This window comes from Bubalus kerabau, chromosome 11 (genome assembly GCF_029407905.1).
Source record: "Bubalus kerabau isolate K-KA32 ecotype Philippines breed swamp buffalo chromosome 11, PCC_UOA_SB_1v2, whole genome shotgun sequence".
NCBI lineage: Eukaryota > Metazoa > Chordata > Mammalia > Artiodactyla > Bovidae > Bubalus > Bubalus kerabau.
In genome coordinates, this window is record NC_073634.1 from 90709641 (window position 1) to 90731967 (window position 22327).

The 22327-nt window shown below is 49.2% G+C and overlaps 2 protein-coding genes across 9 annotated transcripts in view; one reads left to right on the top strand and one right to left on the bottom strand.

Moving 5' to 3' along the window:
• The window catches only part of ADAM17 (ADAM metallopeptidase domain 17), a 44567-nt gene extending 34113 nt beyond the window's left edge, over positions 1-10454 (top strand). For all 4 annotated transcript variants that reach the window (XM_055540962.1, XM_055540963.1, XM_055540964.1 and 1 more), the window contains 6 exons: positions 4148-4282; positions 4411-4541; positions 5750-5828; positions 6799-6887; positions 8414-8464; positions 8924-10454. In XM_055540962.1, the coding sequence (XP_055396937.1) occupies positions 4148-4282; positions 4411-4541; positions 5750-5828; positions 6799-6887; positions 8414-8464; positions 8924-9274 (836 nt within the window). In that variant the 3' untranslated portion in view covers positions 9275-10454. The remainder of the gene's footprint in view (positions 1-4147; positions 4283-4410; positions 4542-5749; positions 5829-6798; positions 6888-8413; positions 8465-8923) is intronic.
• Positions 10455-10808: 354 nt separating this feature from the next.
• On the bottom strand, positions 10809-21976 carry IAH1 (isoamyl acetate hydrolyzing esterase 1 (putative)). 5 transcript variants are annotated; one of them, XM_055540970.1, is made up of 6 exons: positions 21829-21976; positions 19681-19733; positions 15040-15188; positions 12785-12946; positions 12061-12182; positions 10809-11201 (listed from the first exon to the last, which is right to left on the bottom strand). In XM_055540970.1, the coding sequence occupies exons 1-6, from the start codon at positions 21907-21909 to the stop codon at positions 11142-11144; spliced, it is 627 nt and encodes a 208-aa protein (XP_055396945.1). In that variant the 5' UTR covers positions 21910-21976; the 3' UTR covers positions 10809-11141. The 5 variants fall into 5 exon arrangements, with proteins under 5 accessions (XP_055396945.1, XP_055396941.1, XP_055396943.1 ...); XM_055540966.1 differs by having other exon boundaries at positions 10809-11223; positions 21829-21973; XM_055540968.1 differs by lacking the exon at positions 21829-21976 and adding an exon at positions 20760-20856 and having other exon boundaries at positions 10809-11223.
• Positions 21977-22327: the final 351 nt, after the last annotated feature.

The window sequence follows — 22327 nt, forward strand, 5'->3', positions numbered from 1 at the left end:
ACATTTAAAAAAAATATATTTATTTGGCTGCACTGGGTCTTAGTTGCAGCATGTGCGCTCTAGTTTCCTGACCAGGGATCAAATTGGTCCCCTGCAGCGGCGCACAGAGTCTTAGCTACTGGACTACCGGGAAACTCTCTACATGTGTGCTTTTAATGTGCTAAAATGATACTCTACATTAGATCTATTTTGAAAACTCGATGCCATGTTTTTACAATTGTGTTTTCTATTGCTTTGTATTACTGTGTGTGTCTAGTTCATTGTTTTGGGCCCTTGCTGGGTTTCCAGTGATTTACTATGATACACTGTGTTTGCTTATCTGTTCACCAAGCAATAGCCGCTAGGATTTCTCTCCTAATACTGCCTGTAGGACTACACTGGGCATCCTCACACATCTCCTTTGGGAGCCATGAGGGCTTCCTGGGTGCATAGGGAAGCATGGAATTGCCTAGTCGTGGAGGGTGGCACTCCAGTGGTCTCTGGAACAGCAGTATGGGTTAGTCAGTGCCACCGTGGGGCGTCCAGGTTCCTGTATTCTGATGTCCTTGTCAACACACTGTATTACGTAGCTCTTTTTTGCCAGTCTGAGTATAAGGTGATTTCTTCTCCTTATTTACATTTTCCATGAACATCTGTATATTTGTTAGCTATTTAGATTTCTTCTGCACATAATTAGTTCATTTATTTGGTCCATTTATAAAAATTGGGTTTAATTTTTGCTGTTATTGCTTTGGAGGAGTTCTTTCATGATAATCTATCTGGTTTAAATACTGCATATGCCTTCCTCCTGTCTGTTGTCCTTTTGGAACAGAAACCTCTCATTAAATCTGTCATTTTGTTTCTGTGTGTGTGTGTATTTTTTGAGTTGTGCATCATTACAAAGATATTTTCCACAGTTGGTTCTGTTAGCTTCGTAATTTTCTTTCATCTTTAGGACTTTAATCTATCTGAAGCTAGTTTTAAGATTATCTGTATTGATTGTCAATATTCCCTGTAGTTCTGTCGGTTATTCCTTTCAAAAATCTCCAAGCTGTATTATCAGGTACACGTTCTCCACATCTTCTTGGTCTTGCTATTCCTTCATCACTATGTAATGCTCCTTTCTGACCCTTGTGATTTAATTTTTTTTTAATTTTTGAAATTTTTATTGGAGTACAGTTGATTTACAGTGCTGTGTTAGTTCCAGGCACACAGCAGAGTGAAACAGTTATGCATATCCTCTTTTAAATTGTTTAATATTCAGTTTGCTACCTGTGTGGTCATGGTGTCCTTATTTGTCTGGTGTATCTATCCCGTCTTATATTTTTTAATTTATGTATCCTTTGGTTGCTTGGCTTTATTTTTGGAGCAGGTTTATTGAGAGATAATAAGCATATCATACCGCCTGTCCACTTGAAGTGTCAGTTCAGTGGTTTCTAGTATATTCATGTTTGTGCATCCACCTACCAGTCAGTTTTCATTGCCTCAGAAAGAAATCCAGACCCTTTAGCTATCATTTCGAATCTCCTCATTCTCCCAGCTCCAGACAACCACTACTCTACTTTCTATGTTGATGGATTTGCCTGATCTGGATGTTTCATGTAAATGGAATCATACAATATGTGTGCTGCTTTCAGAGTGTTTTCAGGATTTATCCATGTTGTAGCATGAATCAGTCCTTCATTTATTTTTATTGCTGAATAATATTCCATTGTATGGATATATCACATTTTCTTATTCATCAATTGATGGATTTTGGATTGTTGCTGCTTTTGGCTGCTGTGAGTAATGCTACTATGCAGATTTGTGTGTAAGTTTCTGTGTAGACTTAGCTTTTTATTTCTCTCGTGTCTGTGTGTGTGTGTATCCAGTTGTAGAATTGCTGGGTCCTGTGGTGCATCTGTTTAATCCTTTGAAGAACTACCAGGTTTTTTTCCAAAGTGACTGCACCATTTTACATTCCCACCAGCATGTGTGAAGGTTCCAATTTCTACAAATCCTCACCAGTGCTTGTTATTATTTGTCTTATTTTTTTGGCCGCTCTGCACAGCATGCAAGATCTTAGTTTCCCGACCAGGGATCAAACCTGTGTCCCCTGCAGTGGAAAGCACGGTCTTGACCATTGGGCTGCCAGGGAATTCCCCCGTCTTTCTGATCACAGCCATCCTAGTGGATGTGAAGTTTTATCTCACTTCGATTCTTCCCTCAGCTTTTAAATGTGCATTTTCTGTTATTCATGATTCAGACATTCTGCCATCTGTCAGTATCACATTAGTTTGTCACATATCAGGAGCCTGGATATCTCAGTCAACCTTTAAAAAACACTTTCTGGCTGTGCTCAGTGTTAGTCTTTACTGTAATAACCAAACAGTTTCAGGAAGGTGCTTTCTTTTTAAATACATGTAAAACAGTTTGAAAAAAGATTTCCTTATCAAAGAGACTTTTGTTCCCATGGTATTTATATGAAGTAGCAGCAGCATCACCTGGGCTCCTGTTAGAAATGCTCCGGCCCCTCCCTGGGCCTCCTGCACCAGCCACTCTGGACAGAGCCCGTGCTCTATCACGGCATCCCCTGGGGGACCCCAGTGCCTGCTCCACGTGGAGGACTGTGCTGAATAGGTGATGCTGTGTTCTTAATTATTTTCCTGTGCATCTTCACGCTCTGATTTTAATCTTTTAAGAGCAGATGTTCAACAAAAGCTTTTTTTTTTTTTTTTTTTTTGGATCTGCTGAGAGCAGCATGACATAAATGTGGTGACAGTTCAGAGTATAAACCTGCACTGAACTTGCTGTCCTTTTTCCAGAGCTTGCTTTCAGTGGGGGTGAGTTGTCTGTAAGACAGTCTTGATGACACTTTGAATGCCCAGCACACGTGACACATTTTTATAAAATCAGAGGCAAAGGTTAACAGCCTAAGTGTGTCATCTGCGTTAGGTAGTTAATGAAAGTCTGCTTCTGTGGGGAAAAGGGCAGAGTCCTTTAAGTTCACAGACCATTAGGTCTGAATTCTTTTGATTCACTTGGGGGCTTTCCCTGGTGGCTCAGCTGGTAAAGAATCTGCCTGCAATGTGGGAGACCTGGGTTCGATCCCTGGGTTGGGAAGATCCCCTGGAGAAGGGAAGAAACGCTACCGACTCCAGTACTCTGGCCTGGAGAATTCCATAGACTGTATAGCCCATGGGGTCGCAAGGAGTTGGACACGACTGAATGACTTTAACTTTCATTCCTCACTTGAAAGGCCAGGCCTATAGTGTCTTCATACAGTCGTTTTCTCTTCTCTTTTAGTGTGGACTTCTAACTGCTTGTGTTTCTCATTTTCCAGAATGAGTCACTAGTTTCACCCATTCTCCTGAATTTAACATTTTTGGGTGGCTTTTCTTTGTCCTTAAGAATCATTGATTCTTTCAAGAAATATCTGTGGTTTACCTACAGTGTGACAGAACTGGACATACATTGATTCATTAATAGATTTGGTTTTTGATCTCATAGAGCTTACCAGTCTGGTGGTCAGAAACAGAAAAGAACCACAGATAATCAGACGGATGCACACTGCAAGAGGTGCTGTGGGCGGGGAGAGGTGTGCAGTGATGGGGCCTCACAGATAATCAGATGGATGCACACTGCAAGAGGTGCTGTGGGGGGAGGGGTGTGCAGTGATGGGGCCTGATGGGGTGAGGGGCCTCCAGTGGAGGTGTGGTTCTCAGGTCATCTGGGGGTGGAGATGCTTGAGAGAAAATGTAAAGGGTGAGGAAGGCCAGCCTGGCCTCCTGAAAGAGGGAGACAAGAACCCTCTGGGGGCTGAGCAGCGTGCGTTAAGGTTCTGAGGTGAGAGGAATGGAAGAAGGTGAAGAAGGGTGGGCGTGTGGGCCGGGGAGGGCTGTGGGCAGGAGGCCCGCTGGGGGAGTGTGCAGTCAAGTCAGGGCTCACAGGCGTCTTGTGTTAGTGGCAGCAGTAGGGATCTGTTTTACATACACATTCTTTCATACGCACGTTGTGTTTCACTATGAAGAGGTAAAAAAGCAGGATACCTGGAACGAGTAGGTCCTGACGGAGGCAAGGCCGCGGGGCTGAGCGGACACTGGGCAGCGTAGTGCTCGGCACGGTGCTCCCCAGCTCCCGATGAAGCAGGTCCAGGTGACTCAGGGCGCCCGTTTCCCCCGCGCTGCAGGTAACAGCAGCGAGTGCCCGCCTCCTGGAAACGCCGCCGATGACACCGTGTGCCTGGATCTCGGCAAGTGTAAGGACGGCAAGTGCGTGCCCTTCTGCGAGCGCGAGCAGAGGCTGGAGTCCTGTGCGTGTAATGGTGAGTGCGTGTCCAAGGCAGGAGGGGCGGAGGTGGCCCTTGCCTGCCAGCCCGACCCCGCCCTTGGGGGCCCAGCAGGGTCAGGGCAGCAGAGGACCGTGTGTATGTGAGGCTCTGCTCCGTTTCAGAAACCGACAACTCGTGCAAGGTGTGCTGCAGGGACCCCTCGGGCCGCTGCGTGCCTTACGTCAATGCCGAACAGAAGAACTTGTTTTTGAGGAAGGGCAAGCCCTGTACAGTAGGCTTCTGTGATACGAATGTGAGTATTTATGTACAGTGTTTATTCATGTGAAGTTTTTGTTTTGTAAATGCTTGGCTTTGCAAGCGGAAGGAAATCAGAACACAGACAGTGCCACGTCTGACCACTGTCCTCATGTGAGTCCAGGCAGGTTCCGTGGGTGTTCAGGAGACTGCACAGGCCCTGGGGGCTTCATGCTAAAGCTGGTTGCTTGCAGGCAGTGAGTCCCACTTACATGCTCTTGCCTGGAAAATCCCATGGACAGAGGAGCCTGGTGGGCTATAGTGCATGGGGTTGCAAAGAGTTGGACACGACTTCACTTCCCACTTACTTGGTTTTCTAGGCTAATTGTAAAACTCATGCTGCAGAACTGTGGGCTCTGACCTTGAAATGGGTACAGAGTACGTAGGAATGATGTGTCGGCGGCCTTCGTCAGATCCTTGTGCTCCTCACAGAAACACGACTGTCCCGGCACACTCACAGAAGAGGGTTGCTAGGGGCTTGGGAGGCTTCTGCAGGCTGTCCGGGTGGGTGTGTGTGTGTGTGTGTGTCCCCGAGGCTTCTGCAGGCTAGGGGCTTGGGAGGCTTCTGCAGGCTGTCCGGGTGTGGGTGTGGGGGTGTGTGTGTGTGTGTGTGTGTGTGTGTGCTCGAGGCTTCTGCAGGCTCTCCGGGTGTGTGTGTGTGTGTGTGTGTGTGTGTGTGCTCGAGGCTTCTGCAGGCTCTCCGGGTGTGTGTGTGTGTGTGTGTGTGTGTGTGTGTGTGTGTGTGTCCCCGAGGCTTCTGCAGGCTCTCCGGGTGTGTGTGTGGTGGGTGTGTGTGTCCCCAAGGCTTCTGCAGGCTGTCCGGGTGTGTGTGTGTCCGAGGCTTCTGCAGGCTGTCCGGGTGTGTGTGTGTGTGTGTGTCCGGGTGTGTGTGTGTGTGTGTGTCTTGTGACTCTAAATTCACTTATAAAAATGGACTTTAGGTCCCCATTTCAGTGTGTCACAGGTGGGTCTCTTGGGCTGTTTGGTTTCAGTGGATCCCTTGTGTGTGTGTGTGTGTCTTGTGACTCTAAATTCACTTATAAAAATGGATTTTAGGTCCCCATTTCAGTGTGTCAGGTGGGTCTCTTGGGCTGTTTGGTTTCAGTGGATCCCTTTTCACGTTAGTTTGTGTTTTAACATGAAGGAAGCCACGTTCCTTCTAAATGGATGGCCCTCGAAATAACACCTGATGTTTTTTGTTTTCAGGGCAAATGTGAGAAGCGAGTGCAGGATGTCATCGAGCGTTTCTGGGAGTTCATTGACAAGCTGAGCATCAATACTTTCGGTACATGGTTTCCCTGGGTGGGAGGCTGCTTAGAACTGAGCTGACTTCCCCAACAACGTTAGAAAGTGTGGTTTCAGACTGATATGCCCGAATCCTGCAATGGGCTTCCCTGGTGGCTTAGTGGGTAAAGAATCCTCCTGCGATGCAGGAGACCCAGGTTCGATCCCTGGGTTGGGAAGATCCCCTGGAGAAGGAAATGGCAACCCACTCCAGTATTCTTGCCTGGAGCATCCCATGGATAGGGCAGTCTGGCGGGCTACAGTCCCTGGGGTCACAAAGAGTCAGACGCAACTGAGCGACTAACAGTCCTTCAATAGAGGATGGAAATAGTCACCATTTACGTTCTGAAGTGACTTTGTTGGCTAAAAAAAAAATGGACTTACAGGTCTGCACCTGTATAGCATGGACACACAGATTTTCAGACAAGGGAAGAGAAAGTACAGACTGCTTTACTGGAAATGAACTCTAGACAGCATAAGCGTGCATCAGATTGTAGACTGCAAGCTGTAGATTGCCAGAATCCTGCGTGATGTGAGAATCATTCATTTACAAGTGGGTCTCAGATTTTCCAGAAGTGAGGATGCACGCTATGTCTAGGGTGCATACTTGAGTTTAGTCCCAGAAATAACCACAGTGCCCAGACAGCAGCAGCACTGTCTTGGCGAGCATCGTTCCTAGTAGGAGCCTCCTCCAGCAGGAGCCCCCTGCTGCGTCCCTCTGGGGACCGGTGGGCCGCCCCGGGATGTGACGTGTCCTCCATAAGTGCGTTGGGCCTTTCTGGGGAGAGCGCCCGTGAGTGGGGAGGTGCTCGGGTCTTGCGTGGGTGGCATGGTTCCGGCCTGTCAATGCCAGCCACGTCGCGGTACCCCACCGGCAGTCTGTGCCCCGACACCTGATGATACTCTAAGAACGCTGCTTTTCGACTTCTGAGTCCTTGCTCAGGACATTCATTGTTTGGAATTGTTCACAGGGAAGTTTCTAGCAGACAACATCGTCGGTTCCGTCCTGGTTTTCTCCTTGATATTCTGGATTCCTTTCAGCATTCTGGTCCATTGTGTGGTGAGTCACCAGTTTTTAAGTAATCAAAACATTTTGTTAAACTTGAGCACCTCCAACCATAGGGCTGTTTTGAAAAGATAAGATTTATTCTGAGAAAACTCTGACCTGTTTCTAATGACATTTTCGGTGTTACACCCAGGAAAGTGTATCTTGTTAAAAGACTAAATTTTAAAAAATGGTCTTTTTTTGTGTGGCTGTTTTGTTCTCGTGTGTAATTTCTGAGGAATTTCATACTTTCTAAGCACCAGAGACTGTTTAGCTGGACTTGTCTAGGACTTCTGAGTGAAGCTGCGGCTTGAGCGTTTTCAGGCTGTTGTCACAGCGCAGATGGCAACCAGCAGCTGTCCAGAGACGCTGTCCCGTCTCGTCCAGGGTCCCGGCAGCACCGTTTGGGGTGTTCAGATCTTTCCCTGTGAGGACACCCAGCAGTCATTTGATTGTTCAAGACGAGTAACAGCTAACAAGCTTGGTTGCACGCTGAGAAGCTCCAGTACTTTATAAGTTTTCTTATAAATCCATTCTCCTTGCTTCTGTGGGAAAGTGAAGATCTGTCTGCTGTGCAGAGACGAGGCACTCAGACCCAGGCTTCCAGGTCTTTGCTCTGAAAGCCCTGAGCAGGGTGCCTCCCGTGAGCACGTGGGAGGTTGCGGTGCAGGGAACTCTCGGGTCTTCGTGGCCCTGGCTGCCTTCCCTCGCGCGCTGTCTCGTGACGGTTCTTCCTCCGGTTGATGAGCCTGGTGAGCCTGAGGAAACCTCTGCTCAAGTCCCGCTCTGTTAAAAGAGCTGAAGCTCTGATACACGGCAACAGTGCCATCCACTATGGAGGCCTGACCTTTGATTTCTGAGCAGAGCTGCCGATAGGAGGGCGGGCAGTGGCTGGTTTCCAAGCACAGAAGACGGTCAGGGCAGTCAGGCCTGGGCTCGGCCTCCTGCCTCGCTCGTGGTCACCTGTCACTAGTCAGCCCCAGACAGGGAGCAGGGTGGAGGGAGGACTGTGTGTCCAGCCTTTCAGAGTATGACTTGAGAGCCAGTTCGGGACTTGAGGCCTAGGTCCTCTCAGAGTTTGGGCCACAGAAACTCAGGACACGCTGAGAAAAGTACTGAGGCTGGGGGGTCTGGGGCACTTTGAGGTCAGTGCTAAATGAGGCCACGGGCACTGCCCCTCCACCTCCTAGGGCTGCCCTTAGGGTCAGCCTCGTCTCTGAGTGCTGAGCACGCATGGAGGTGCCCTGGTTGTTCCTGCCCGGGTGTGGAGCAAGTCTCTCAGAAAAACAGCACTTGAACCTTGCCTGTTTCTGCAGTTAATGCCAAAAAACATACTTCCTTCAAGTGTAAGAGGAAACACTTGTGGCAGAACCCCTCAAGCTTGAGTAGAACTCACATTCTCATCTGCTGGACCTGCTCCCTCTTCCTACAACTCAAGTTCTAAGCTAGCTCTTCATTAGTTACTATTAGGAGGGGCTTAGGAGGACGGAGCCTCTACTGAGCAGGTTGTAGGAATGACCCTGCTTTTCTTGTCTTTCTAGGATAAGAAACTGGATAAGCAGTTTGAGTCTCTGTCTCTGTTCCACCCCAGTGTAAGTATCTCACACAAAAGGAAGTCATTTTTGGTTGTGTTTGGAGGCCTGCTGAGCAGACACCTTCACTGGCCTTCCCAGCTGCGCCTTCTTTGGCTGGAGGGCCGTCTTCTGGCAGGCAGGATGTGAACATGAACCTCATGACGGTGATCTTTTAGTCAGTTGCTTGGATGGAGACTGACACTACAGAGGAGCCCCGCTCTGCCCTCCCCGCTGCCCTGAGTAGTTGGCTGTTCGGCGCTGACTTATTTTCACGTTTGGAGAGCTTTTCCTGTCTTAGGATCTTAACTTGACAAGGGTTCTTCTGACTCTCTTGGGTTTTCACACACGGGTTGTCAGGACACTTGGAAGCTGTTTAATTGCTTCTGAGGGTGCTTTCCTCAGAAGGTGGGTGGGGATCAGGGTGCTGATGGGTGCGGCCGTCTGGTGGGGCTCACCCCCTGCCCCATGTCTCTCCAGAACGTCGAGATGCTGAGCAGCATGGACTCAGCCTCGGTGCGCATCATCAAGCCCTTTCCTGCGCCCCAGACCCCTGGTCGCCTGCAGACCACCCCCGTGATGCCCCCCGCACCCTCCGCGCCCGTGGCCCCGAAGCTGGACCACCAGCGGATGGACACCATCCAGGAGGACCCGAGCACGGACTCGCATGCCGATGAGGATGGCTTTGAGAAGGATCCCTTCCCAAATAGCAGTGCAGCTGCCAAGTCGTTCGAGGACCTTACAGACCATCCAGTCACCAGAAGTGAAAAGGCCTCGTCCTTCAAGCTGCAGCGTCAGAACCGCGTGGACAGCAAGGAGACCGAGTGCTAGTCCCCAGCTGTGTACTGGGCTCTCTGACTTCCTGGACAGAGTATTTTTTAGGGATTTGACCCCAAATCACTGCCTATTTTTTGTGAAGATTTGGGAGAAATAAGGAAGTGACTTCACAGCAGATGCTGGTCATGTGTTTGGACTTCCTTTGCATACGTAATACTGGTGTGGTCAGGCCCTTTTCCTTTGAAGAGGTAAGGTGAATCTGGCTTATTTTGAGGCTTTCAGGTTTCAGTTTTTTTGATCTTTAAAGTATCCTTCAACCTGTGGTGCAGAAGCAGAAACTATGGCTGGATTAGGTTATGAATATTTACGTTTTTGTAAATTAACTTTTTACATTGAGAACAGCACTGATTAGGGAGATGATCAGATTCTTTTTTAAATACACTGTAATGACCTAGTGAACATAGGCATGTAGTGGTTTTGTGAGAGGGTAACCAGACACAGATTTACTTTTTGCCTTCAAGACAAAGGGTGATAAAACCAACAAGTTATACATTATCTCAAAAATGCGGGTTCTGTTTCTAGGTGGTTCTAGGTAATACCTAGAACCTGTTAACAGAAGAAGGGAATTACACTAAGAAATAGGTTAATGTTTCTTAATTCTAAATTGTTAGAATTTCTAATTTCTAGAATTAAAACAATGAATCCCAGGGACAGGGGAGCCTGGTGGGCTGCTGTCTATGGGGTCGCACAGAGTCGGACACGACTGAAGCGACTTAGCAGCAGCTTATAGTGAAGGTTATAGATTATAGCCAAATGAATCTACAAAATCCTGCCAACAGTTTTTGGAGCCTAGTGAGCTGGGCAGTTTTTCTGTGTTTTGTAAGTATCTTCACGTGTCAGCACTGTTACCATGCTCTTAAAACATTTGCCATTTAGAAAACCTGAACTACTTCAGAATAAGGGTATGGTTGCCTCTGCTCAAACACTAGTGGCCAAGAGGCTATGTGAGATGGTTCTTGCCGAAGGAACAGGGTGTGATGTGCTGGCCTGGGGCTTTCTCCCCACACAACTGACTTCTAAGAACCCTTGGTATTCACCTGTGTTCATTCTTGATCTAGTGCTTCAGTAACGTCTGTGTTTACTATGTGAAGGATAAAACCATCAGGTTGAATTCTGATCTGCTTTAAAAGCTTTCTTCCCCTGCTAAGTTCTGAACTGTGCTCACCAGCCAACACATTTTAACTGAGATAACTTTTAAGCTTTGAGGGCAATCATCCAAACCTGTGACAAATCGTATCTTGTTTTCTAAGGACGTTTGTTACGCAGATACCTGTTACACTAATACTTGAACCTGTACCTTACGGTATTTGCTGTCTCTAGTCATGATACTCTCACATTGGAGTTACACTTCTGCAGTCGGATAGAAGGTGAGTGGGGTGTGTGGGTGTACGTATGAGTGGATGTAAGAAAACCATTTTTTATAAAATTGTGACTTTTTAAGAAACAAAACTGTCTTTACCTTTTTTTTCCACTTATTAACAAGCTGCTCTGGGCATATTTTGTAGTTGTGGCACAGATGACACCTGCATCAATCAATAAATATTTATTATCAAAACATGATGTACCTAGGTACAAAGCTGTCCTAAGAAAATTCTAATGATTTTATTCATCTTGGTGGCAGACAGTACTTTTTGTTCCAGAGTCATGAGCAAAAGACTTAAAACATTTAAAAAAAAATTCTTCGACCACTTATCTTGGGGTCTTTGTGCACCAGCGACTTCAGGTTCTGTAGAGAGATAGCAGGACCTGGTTCCCAGGGACTAGTGGTCCCCATCTCCCAGGAGACTCAGTTCTGGTCTTGCTTCTGCTATGTCTCGCCAGTAGGGGAGGAGAAAAGGTAGGGAGGAGACTTTCTTCTCTATCAAAGGCCAGAGATGGGAGAACACAAACTCATTTCCTTTTGGTGATAAATGTAGTCCGTCTGACAAATAGAAGGAAAAGTCCTGTGAGGGGGAGAGAACCCGGTTAAAGGCGTGTACTGGTCTGCCGGCGGGTCCCCAGCCTGCCCGGCGGCCCTCTGGAGCTGCCCTAGCTCGTCCCACGCCCCCTGTCCTCTGCGGAGGACACACGGAGCGCCCCACGCTCACAGCATCAGAAAGCGCCGGAGCTGATGCGTCCTTCCGGCAGATGGAAGAAGAGAATCACTGAGTGAATACAGCACTCGACTGTGATCAACAAAGTGAAACGCATGAGAAACAGCTTGACACACTGGGTCCTGAGCTGTCCTGACTCTTAGTCTGGGTATTATATTGACAGGTGCACGATTAGGTAAAAAGAATCTGTACCGTCCAGCCAAGAGTCCAGACCCCTGCGGCCCCCGATCTCAAGAACACTGACCGTGGGAGCCCTTTCTCCTCTGCTCGAGCCGAGCCCCGCCCCGCCCCGCCCAGCAGAATCGGGAGCTGGCTCAGGACTCGCAGGCTGCACCGCTCCTGGGTGTTAGTTTGCTCTGCTGACGTCTGAGCAGGTGACCGCCAAGGAAGACCTTCCCAGCTTTAGACCCCTGGGAAGTTTTTTCGGACGTGACACGCTGAGAGCCGCCAGCCCCTTTCTCTAGCAGCAGTACTTTCCCACGCCATCGACCATTTACTGCTCATCTGTTTCACTGTGTGCCAACTCCTGTCAGAGGACTTCCCAGCGCATACCAGCTGCTGAATGCAGGGGGAGAACATGGCCAAGCTGGGGCGCTGCGACTGCAGGCTCTCCCGGAGCCTCTCCATGTCCCCTGCCCCGCCTCCACTCCATCCCAGCGGGGGAGAGGACCATGCACACCACTGTACCTGACTGTCCTTCTGCATCAGGGTCCACAGGTCGAGTGCGTCAGCCCCGCAGTCCTGGGCTACTTGTAAACAGGCCCTGGCATATTCACCAACAACCGAGTTCAGGCGATTTAACTTGCAGCCTATTGAGAAAAGAAAATCCAGGTGCAACCAATAGACCCAGGTGCTGGCCTCTGTGCAAGCCCTACTACCTGGAGGGCTCAGCGCAGGTGAATGGGTACCTGCTGACGGACCCGAACTGGCCTGCCATGGGGCTCAGGGGACACAGGACGGGCCTCGCAGGTCACGCGTGTCCTGCTCCCCAGCACGGGACCAAGGCTGATGGAGCCATGAAGGGCATTTAGGGGACACAGGACAGATAGGGGCCGGGGGAGCTGAGCGGCCTGGCTAGAGCCCTGGCTGGAGGTGGATGGAGTCAGGCCGGGGGCCGGCACGGGGTGTGGTGGGGAAGACTGTGGGGCCTGGATGCCTCAACTGGCGTATGCAATGAGAGGCTGCTGCCGGACGGGGGAAGAGCCATCCATCTGACTTTGAACTGGAGGCGGTGAGAGCCGCAAGGGACCACAGTGCTCACTCAGTTTCTCTGCAAAGGGCTGGCCCCTACACGCTTTCTGTCAACAGGACACACGATGGGAGCTCTTCTGTGACCTCTGTTGACTGAAAGTGGACAGACAGGGAGTTGACCCCTGAGGATGCAGCCCTGTGTCCGGGAGCCCACACTCACCTTGCTGGAGGCACTCCTGCGCCCACGCGGCCTCGCAGAGTGGGGGTGGTGTGATGAGGATGAGCCTGCCCTCGGGCACGTCCACGGACCGCAGGTACCGCACCATGCTCCTCAGGTTCGCCACGAACTCCTCCAGGGGCACGTGCTGCTTGGGGTTCTCGTCTGTTCAGGAGGGAGACAGACACTTCAGCCCCAAAGCAGGCTTTTTTTAAGGAGTGACAGGTCAGGCTGATGCATGTTCATAGGTGGGCCCCGACCCTGACGTTGCCGGGGAAATGTGTGGCACCGAGGGCGGGGAAGTGGGGAGAGTTCCAGCGCAGGGTTCTTCATAAAGTGGACTTCAGTGGCCCTGGCTTGGAGCCTTGTAAGTGCGCTCGCCTCTCCTGCTTTTCTGTCCTGTGGTCATGAACCCAAAAGGTTGGATTTGTAAAGGAGACCCGAGCTGTGGAGGGAGCCTGCCCAGGTTCTAGCCTGGCTTTGTCACTGGCTGGCCTTGTGCCCTTGGACAAATGATCCACCTTTCTGGCCCTCCGTTTCCTGCAGGTAAAATGGGGGTGACAGCAGGGTCTGCCTCGCGGGGTTGCTGTGAAATGACCTCAGCCAAGTGTGCCGGGCGCTGAGAGCAAGGTGCCTGCCGGGAAGGAAGCTCAGTAAGAAGCTAAGCACAGCTGGCATCGCTGCAAAGGTTTCCTTCTAGACGGGCTCACGCAGGCTCGCTGCAGGCTTTTTGTAAACCCCACAGAAGTGTAACTCAGGAGCAAAGTCAAAGCACTCATGATCCTACCACCCGGAGAACTACTGCTGGCACTTGGCTATACTTTCCAGTCCTTTCCAAGCCGAAATGTATACTTCACAAAAGAGACATCACACTAAAGATAAATGACCATACTGTGTTTTTTTTAAACATACATTATAAGCGTGTCTGTGTTCACAAGGAGTCCTCAGAAACCTGGTGCCTGGTTGTAGGGTGACCACAGTGAACGCTTCTACTTCCTTACTGTGTAGCATGCCAACGTTTTGTTGTAAATGACAGAGACGTCTCTGCACATGGCCCTGGCTGGCCAGGTTTCTAAATGAGGGGGGTCTGGATGGGAGCTTTCCAGAAAGATTTCAAGTCCTCCCTGTCCCCGCCCCTCCTCCAGTCCTGTAAGAGCACCTGTTTTCCACACTTGGCAGCTGTAGTAATGCTGCTTAAATGCACTGATGTGAGAGTCAATATTCAGTTTTCCCTTTGTGCGTGACGGAAGGCTTTACACATTTCTGAACATGTACTGGCTATTACAGTTCTCCTGCTGTGATCCATCTGTTCCTGCCTCTGCCCATTTTTTAAAATTGGAGTGAATATTTTTCTGATTGATTTCTACATTAAAAACATTAACCTTCTGTTGTCATGCTTTTGCAAATACTTTCCTTAATGTGTCATTTTCTTTTTTTTGACATAGGCTATTTTATTTCATAAATCTATATTTTTTCCCTTGGCAATTTCCTCCATTGTTTTCATACTTGTTTTTCCTTGTCCTGAATTGAAAGAAATCACTTCTTTGGGAAATTTCTGTCTCATGGAGAGCACTTCTAGTCTCTACCAACACTTGTTGTTTATAACCTCACAGGCGCAAGAAGCCTTCATTACAGTTGGGAGCTGCCCCCTCCCTGCTCTCAGCCTCACCTGAGGGCCCCACCTGCGCTGCGGAGAGGGGAGGAAGCCGCTGCTCCTCTCAGTTACTCTGATCAGAGGGCCCTCCTTTCACGAGCAGGGAAGGAAAAGGGGCCTGCCCTCGCCAGCTGTGCCTCCAGTCACAGAAACAGTTCTTCCAAAAATACGGAGACACGTCTCCTGTTTGGACCTGTTTCCCGTGGCCTGGGACTCAAACCTGGTCAGGGTGCCGCTGCCCGGAGCGGTCCTTTCTCCGTCAGTGTGAGTCGCACCGCAACGTGTACAGCTGGTTCTCTCCTGCCAACTGCATCAGCTAAAGAGGGACCTCAGGAACTGAGCGCAGCACAGATGGACTCCAAAAACATTAAACTCCAGAAGCTGCAGGTCTGCCGAGGACCCAGGCCTCTGCGAGGTCGGGAGTAAAACCGACTGACATTCAAGACAGAAGAAATGAATGGAAGTAAACTTGGGGAACCTACTCTAAGTTTGGCAAAACTACCTCCTGGGAGATAACGAAAACATTTGAAAAAAGTGTAGAAACTTAAGTTGGCTTTAACAGAAAACAGTGACAAAAGGCCTAGGGAAACACAAGTGCCTGTACCTTTGAGCGCACTGTCATTGGCACCAAAGAACATCGTGACAGCCACTGGGCTGTCCAGCCCGCTCCCCTTCCTGACGAGTCTGGGGAGGATAATTTTGGCCCATCTGGTGTTGTAACCTGAAAATCCACGATTCAGGACGTCACATTTTCTAAAACGAAAAAAAAAATTTAAAGGTGAATTGTGGGCAGAGAACTGTTTTCGGCCCCCTGCAGCCATGCTTTGGTGAGGGAGGGGGTGTGTCTGTGAGGAGGCAGGCAGTGCCCGGCGGCTGACTGCCCGGGCTTTACCGTGTGGGATGGGGCAGGGCCGGGCTGAGGCACGTCAGACTCCTTCCTGGTTCCGAGACCCAGGGAAGTCCGCCCAGGCCTCCGTGACAGAGGCTGTGAAGACGAAGGGGCTGTGCAGACTCGCTGGTGCCATGCCTGGTTGGTGGGCTGCCTTTAAGAGGAGCAGAAGGCAGAGGCTGCCCGCGCGCCCCCGCTGTCTGCAGTGCCCACAGTGGGCATGTGTTCAGGTCACCAACGACACTGCCATCACTACCACCCCGTGGTTTTGATTCAGTAAATTAGTTGTGTTTCAGTTTAAACCAGTTCTAACAGGCATTTTATTCCTCTTTAAAACTATATGACTTGATTCACAGTACTGTATGGAATGCTGAAAAAACAAACCATGGAAATGGAGCTAACACTGAATAGCTATGATCTTTGGTAGGTTTGTAAATGTTTCAAGTTACCCATTAAAACAATTTTTTCCCCAGTGAATCTGAGTTCAGTTTATGGTTAGCAAACTGATGCGGTTAGTTTTGTTGTCTGGTTCAAATTCTTACATGTAAGCAACTAAGCAGAGAAGCTGGGGCACCAAAGGCCCAAGAGAGGAGGAGGAGGGCCTCTGCTCTGATAGCTCAGCATCTGTGAGTCTTCGGAGCGACAACAGAAATTCAGGAACATTTACTTCTGAGTCTTGTGTTCTTAGCGTATAATGATTATAAAAACCTGACTAGCCGTTCTAACGCCTCCACTTAGAACACTCGACAGTGGAGCACTCTAGAATCTGCTAAGTCTGTCTTACATCATCCAGTGGTTAAGTCCCTGCTGCACTTAAAAAACAAGCAGAGCTGCGCCGCCCGCGTGGTGTGGCAGCGGCACAGTGAGGGCTGCGGTCACAGCAGCCGGTGGCTGGACCTCGCCGCCCCCGACCAGCAAGGCCTTGGCCGCTCAATTTCCCTGAGCTTGTCTCCCCACCACTGAGAGGTGAACACTAGTACCTCATCTGCTAGGTTACCTGATGATTAAAAGTAATATAGTGGCCAGATCTATATAAGGAGCTCAATAAATGCCAGCCATTATAGATTAAAAAAAAAAAGTCATTATAATAAGGCTGGGAACCAGGAAAAAACTGCTAGTGAGGCCCAGGGTTGAAACTGTTACAGTTCCTGTCTGAAAGGGGAAGAGTATCCAAGTTTCTCTGGATTGACTAACACAATCAGTAGTGCCCACGTTATTCAAATGGCTAAAGAAACTGGAAAATTAAGAAAGGTTTTCACATAAATTCTTGGCTAACAATAGGAATTTAAGTTCAGAGGCTAAAAGAATTATTCAAAGTGTTAATATTTATCAATAAATTTCAAAAGCATTTAAGTAGATTTAAGAATTGTTAAAATGCTTTTGTACTGAATATACAAAGATTTTACTTAAAGCTAAAATTTCGGGATTCCCTATGGGACTCCATTTCTTAAGCGTATTGCTCTCCATGCAGGCAGGGGGCGAAGTGTAAAGAACCAGACTGCTATAGGAGACTCGACTGGATCCCTGGGTTGGGAAGATCCTCTGGAGAAAGGAATAGCAACCCACTCCAGTATTCCTGCCTGGAGAATCCCATGGACAGAGGAGCCTGGTGGGCTACAGTCCATGGGGCCGCAGAGTCCGGTGCAACAGTGCACACGCATGCTCATCCAGGAAGTACAGAAGGGCAGTTACAGTAAGGTGATTCTTAGTAAGGTAAGTAATTAGGTACGTTAATTCAGTGTTTAAACTGAATCAAATCAGTTCCAGGCTTAGGTCTGCAAAAAATATTCACACCAAGTTTCACATGGCTAAAGACAGACGTGTCCTTCCAAAGGGCAGTTATCAGTGGGACGGAAAGGAGCATCACAGAGGGAGGGCAGGCTGGGACTGGGGACCGCAGCGTGATGCAGACAGTGCCTCTGATGCTGGGTGTGCTGCTCCGGGGACCTGCCCATTGGGAGAAGGTGGGCTGAGGGCGCCCACGTGAGGAACCCCTGCTGCTGAGCTGCTAGTCTCTGTTCCACATGGCATTTTGGTTCACAACAGGCTCTAGTGGCCTTGGTTGAGGTCAGAGAGCCCAGGGGACGGGGAGGCAGGCTCTGTGGGCAGAGCCCCAGTCAGGGAGATGTCAGCCCACGCAGGCCTCCCTGTGGGTCAGCCACAGCCGCTCAGTTTTGTTCTTTCTGTCACAAGATGCTTTTAAAATGTGACATATCCATACATGGTCTACAACTTCATCTTTAAGAAATACACATAATTTTCTTTATTTATTGGCTGTGTGGCTTGTGGGATCTTTGCTCCCCGACCAGGGATTGAATCTGGGTCCTAGGCAGCAGGGAATTCCCTACAATTACTCTCAGTTCTGAAAATTAACTAGCTTCTAATTAAATGGTCTTTAGCAATCACAAGCTTCCCTCATAGCTCACTTGGTTAAGAAAAGTGAAAGTGAATTCGCTCAGTCGTGTCCAACTCTTTGCGACTCTATGGACTGTAGCCTACCAGGTTCCTCTGTCCATGGGATTTTTCAGGCAAGGGTACAGGAGTGGGTTGCCATTTCCTTCTCCAGGGAATCTTCCCAACACAGGGATCGAATCCGGGTTTCCAGCATTGTAGGCCCATGCTTTATCGTCTGAGCCACGAGGGAAGTCCACCTGCAATGCAGAAAACCCTGGTTTGATTTCTAGGTTGGGAAGATACCCTGGAGAAAGTATAGGGAACCCCTCCAGTATTCTTGGGCTTCCCTTGTGGGTCAGCTGTAAAGAATCTGCCTGTAATGTGGGAGACCTGGGTTTGATTCCTGGGTTGAGAAGATCCCCTAGAGAAGGGAAAGGCTACCCACTCCAGTATTCCGGCCTGGAGAATTCCAGGACTATACAGTCCATGGGGTCACAAAGAGTCGGACACAACTGAGAGACTTTCACTCACTCACTTAGCAATCACACATGTAAACAAACAGTTCTGACCAGATTTTAGTACTAAAATGATTCAGAAAACAGTTATTGGTGAGACATTTCTAGAGTTTCAGATGATTGGAATATTCTGCTTTTCAGTATCTTCTATTTGATCAGGAAAGGTTAATCGATCAATTAAACAGGTACTGAATTACTAAAAACAAAAGCTAGCGTTTGCTGAGCACTTCTTATGAGCCCAGTACTTGACTGAGCAGCACCCAGTAGCTCACTCACCCTCCAACAGGAGAGCAGGGTCCCTGTCATCTGCAGAGGGGAGGAGCCTGGGCTCAAGGCCAGGACACCTGACACTTGCTATTGGGCGACCTTGCCCACCTCTCTCCACCCTAGTTTTCTCAGCTATAATGGATGGGAGGACTCCCCAGTTATGCTACCGGTAGCTGTCAAGATTCAATGAGACAATAAACATGAAGTGTTTTTAACCTCTCTGGCACCTGGTGAGCACGAAATTAAGTTAGCTATTAGAACCTCCTACCCTTCTTACAGGAGAGAAAACAGGAATGAAACAACACTTTTGGGCTTTTAGATTAAGTCAATTTAAACAGAGAAAGCATTTGGAAATAGAAAAAGCTGGAAAGTCATTCTTTTCATTTCTAGTTTAGGAGATGAAGAAGAAATGAAGACATTTTAAAACACTTCAAATTCAGAAATTACGTTAAATGTATTTTCTTGGTGTGTTAGTTATACTGCTGAAGAAAACTATCAAGTAATGTAAGCCGGCAGACACCCAGCTTGTTGTTTCTTCTGAAGGAGGAAAAGAAAACTGCTGATCGGCTTACTGAAACCCAGTCACAGATCCTAGTGTCTCCTGTTTCTAGTGTGGAAATGTTGCTAAATATTTCTTAACCTCTTGAACTGGGGCATGTTTTCCTTTTAATAATTCCATTAGCATATGCTTAAATGAATTTTGGCAAATGGGATGTCAAAATCATTATTATTTCTCCCCCCACCACCCCCACTATTTCTGCTATATATATATTTCTTTTCTGTTATATTTTATAAAGTGAATTTGGGAGGAAAAAGTCTCTACCCAAAAAGGAATCCAACTATAGTTTCGGGACATATTTTGTCTTATTTCATTTGACTTCCTTGCTAATTATTCAGGTCATAAGTGAAAAAGAACTTGTCTTGTTTAGATAGTGAATAGCCATATGTTTTGGATCCAAACCCCTGATACATTTTTTCACAACTTTGAGGGTTTGGTTTCATGTGGTGGCCAAGTTTTAACTGAACCTGAGTGCTACCCCCCGCCCCCCCCACCCCTTTACATACACCAACTGGGAAAGGTGGAAAAGAGGAAGAGAGGAGGGACTTACTGTTGGGCACCACCATTCCCTCTCTTCTCCATCAATAAGCACTCAAGCATCAATCTAGAAACTATTCTCACCTGACCAGCATGTCAGCCAGTGACGCTCCCCATCCACCCTGCTGGAAAGAAAACTGAAGAAAGAAAAGCCGGTTACCACTTATCCATGTCATCAGGACAATCTGTTCAGCAACCCCCCTCCTGTTCTCTCTGCATTCTCTGACTTCTTGGCCTGCACCATTCGCTTTGCTCCGAGGTCATTTCAGGGATTACCGTAGCTGCGCTGCAGCAGCGCTCTAGAAGTGAGGGGTCTTCCCTGGCAACAGGATTTGAGCCAGTCAGCTGCATTTTATTATTTATTTTTTGGCCACAGCATGAGGCATGTAGGATCTTAGTTCCCTGACCAGGGAGTGAACTCGCACTCCCCCTGTGGTGGAAGTACAGAGCCCTAACCTCTGGACCACCAGCGAACTCCCCGGCTGCACCTTACTGAGACCTGTATTAGTGTCACTGTTATTTAGAAAAGATACTTAAGAGAGATACAAGAAATAAAACCAACTGTCTAGTTAGGAAATGAAATCCACATTACACTATCTCACCATAGTTGAATTAATAAGGAAATTAGAGAACTCAGTATTTTTGATATACATTCCCTTGTGGAATCTGGAAAGTCCTCAGGAGCCTAAAAATAAAACTGGTTTAAGAAGTCATGTCTGAATGTGAGAAAAATAACTAACAAAATAAAAGCCGCAAGAGGGTAATTTTAAATATGCACTCCTTCCCTGAAGTAAGAACATCTATTTTTCCTCTGATGAGAGATGAAATAATCTTGGGTGAAAAGATGATCTGGCTCTTCGCTGCAGTGTATGCCTCTGGAGAGGGGAGCAACAAAATAAAAAGACACCTTAAGGGGCTAAATATAGCTGCATCCATGCCAAGGTGGGGCCAATTATGGACACGATACAGAGACCAAAAATCCAACTGCCACTTCTGAAGAGCTGGGAACAAAAGTGGGGTGTTACGAGCAAAAGCAAGGTACTGCCCAGTGCCCCCTGCACTCAACACACTGGGAGCCTGGGCAAACCACCTAAGCCAATGCCCCTCAGGACCCCAAGACTCACACCTACCCTCACCCCATCTAAGGAACCAGTCTGCCCCACCTTGGGGAGCAAGCAAGGGAACATGTTACTTGTTTTCACTCCTTCCATGTGGCCCCAGGAGCTCCAACCAAGCCTTGCCTGAATTCCTTGACTGGTCTCTCACCAACTGATTAGGGAAAGGCCAAGAACCCTGGTTGCTAACACCTGGAGGTATCTCTTTCTGGATCAACCTGTTCCATCAGAGGAAGCACAGAGGTGAACTGGTTCCAGGGTTTCTGCATGGAGCCCAGGCAATACAAAACTGCAGAAAGTGCTTCAGCCCCACCCTGGGGCCTGTGCAGGCGACCTGCCCAGGGAAGCTCTGCGATACCAGAGTGCCCTGCTCCTGCTGTAAGCGAGTTTTAAAGTCCCTTTTCAGAATTCGCTGTATGGCTCAGGAAACTCAAACAGGGGTTCTATATCAACCTAGAGGGGTGGGATGGGGAGGGAGATTCAAATGGGAGGGGACATATGTATACCTATGGCTGATTCATGTTGAGGTTTGACAGAAAACGGCAAAATCCTATAAAGCAATTATCCTTCAATAAAAAAATATTAACTAAAAAAAAAGTCCCTTTCAGGGAAAAGGACAACGGTCACTGAGCAGGAAGACAACACGACTGGAGACAGCGTGCCAGGGCTTGCTGAGATTTCCATGAAAAATGACGCGGAGAGGAAAGGGCAGCCAGCGCGGGCCCTGTGACCCCAGGGCGCGGCCGGGACGAGCCCCTGAACGCGCCCGCACACGGTCTCCTCCGTCAAACGGGCTCCCGAAGACTCAAGAAGACCCGGGTCCAGTACTGCGAGGCCGCGCCGCCCCCCCAAGGCCGTCACTACCCACGCCGATAAACGAGCCACCGGGGCGGTGTCACGAAGGGGCCCGCGCTGCCGGGCTCGGAGGCGACCGGCCTGAGGGCGGCGGGCTGCGGGGGGCGGCGGCCCCGCAACCTCGGGACAGTCGGGGGAAACGGGAGCCAGGGATCGGCCAAGAAACCAGGCTCGCGGTTCTCGGCCGGGGCCGCAGGCCCAGGGGGCGCGGAGAGGCCGAGCCGGGACCTGCGGACTGGACGCGGGGCCGAGCGGCGGTCACCTGGGTGATGGAGTCTCCGAAAAGCAGAACCCGAGGCCAGACCAGAGGGCTCCCGCTCGCCACAGCCTCGCATAGCGCCATGATGCCGACGGCCGGGAGGCGGGGCCACGCCGGATATCCGGGCGGGGCGGATAGCGGAGGGGCGGGGCCAGGCTGGACACCTGGGCGGGGCGAGCTGCCCGGGATGGGGCGGGCAGGAGGAGGAGGCGCCTGCGCAGTCCGAAGCCTTCGCTAGCCGGTCTTTCAGTTCAGTTCAGTCGCTCAGTCCTGTCCGACTCTTTGTGACCCCATGAATCGCAGCACGCCAGGCCTCCCTGTCCATCACCAACTCCCGGAGTCTACCCAAAACCATGTCCATCGAGTCGGTGATGCCATCCAGCCATCACATCCTCTGTCGTCCCCTTCTCCTCCTGCCTCCAATCCTTCCCAGCATTAGGGTCTTTTCCAATGAGTCAGCTCTTTGCATGAGATGGCCAAAGTATTGGAGTTTCAGCTTCAA

Excerpts from the sequence above, each read along its gene's own strand:
- IAH1 (XM_055540966.1), bottom strand. The coding sequence starts at position 21,909 with ATGGCGCTATGCGAGGCTGTGGCGAGCGGGAGCCCTCTGGTCTGGCCT. Across the intron at positions 12,947-15,039 it reads CAATGACAGTGCGCTCAAAG|ACGAGAACCCCAAGCAGCAC; the intron begins GTACAGGCACTT and ends CCTCCTGAACAG. Across the intron at positions 12,183-12,784 it reads GCAGGAGTGCCTCCAGCAAG|GCTGCAAGTTAAATCGCCTG; the intron begins GTGAGTGTGGGC and ends TTTTCTCAATAG.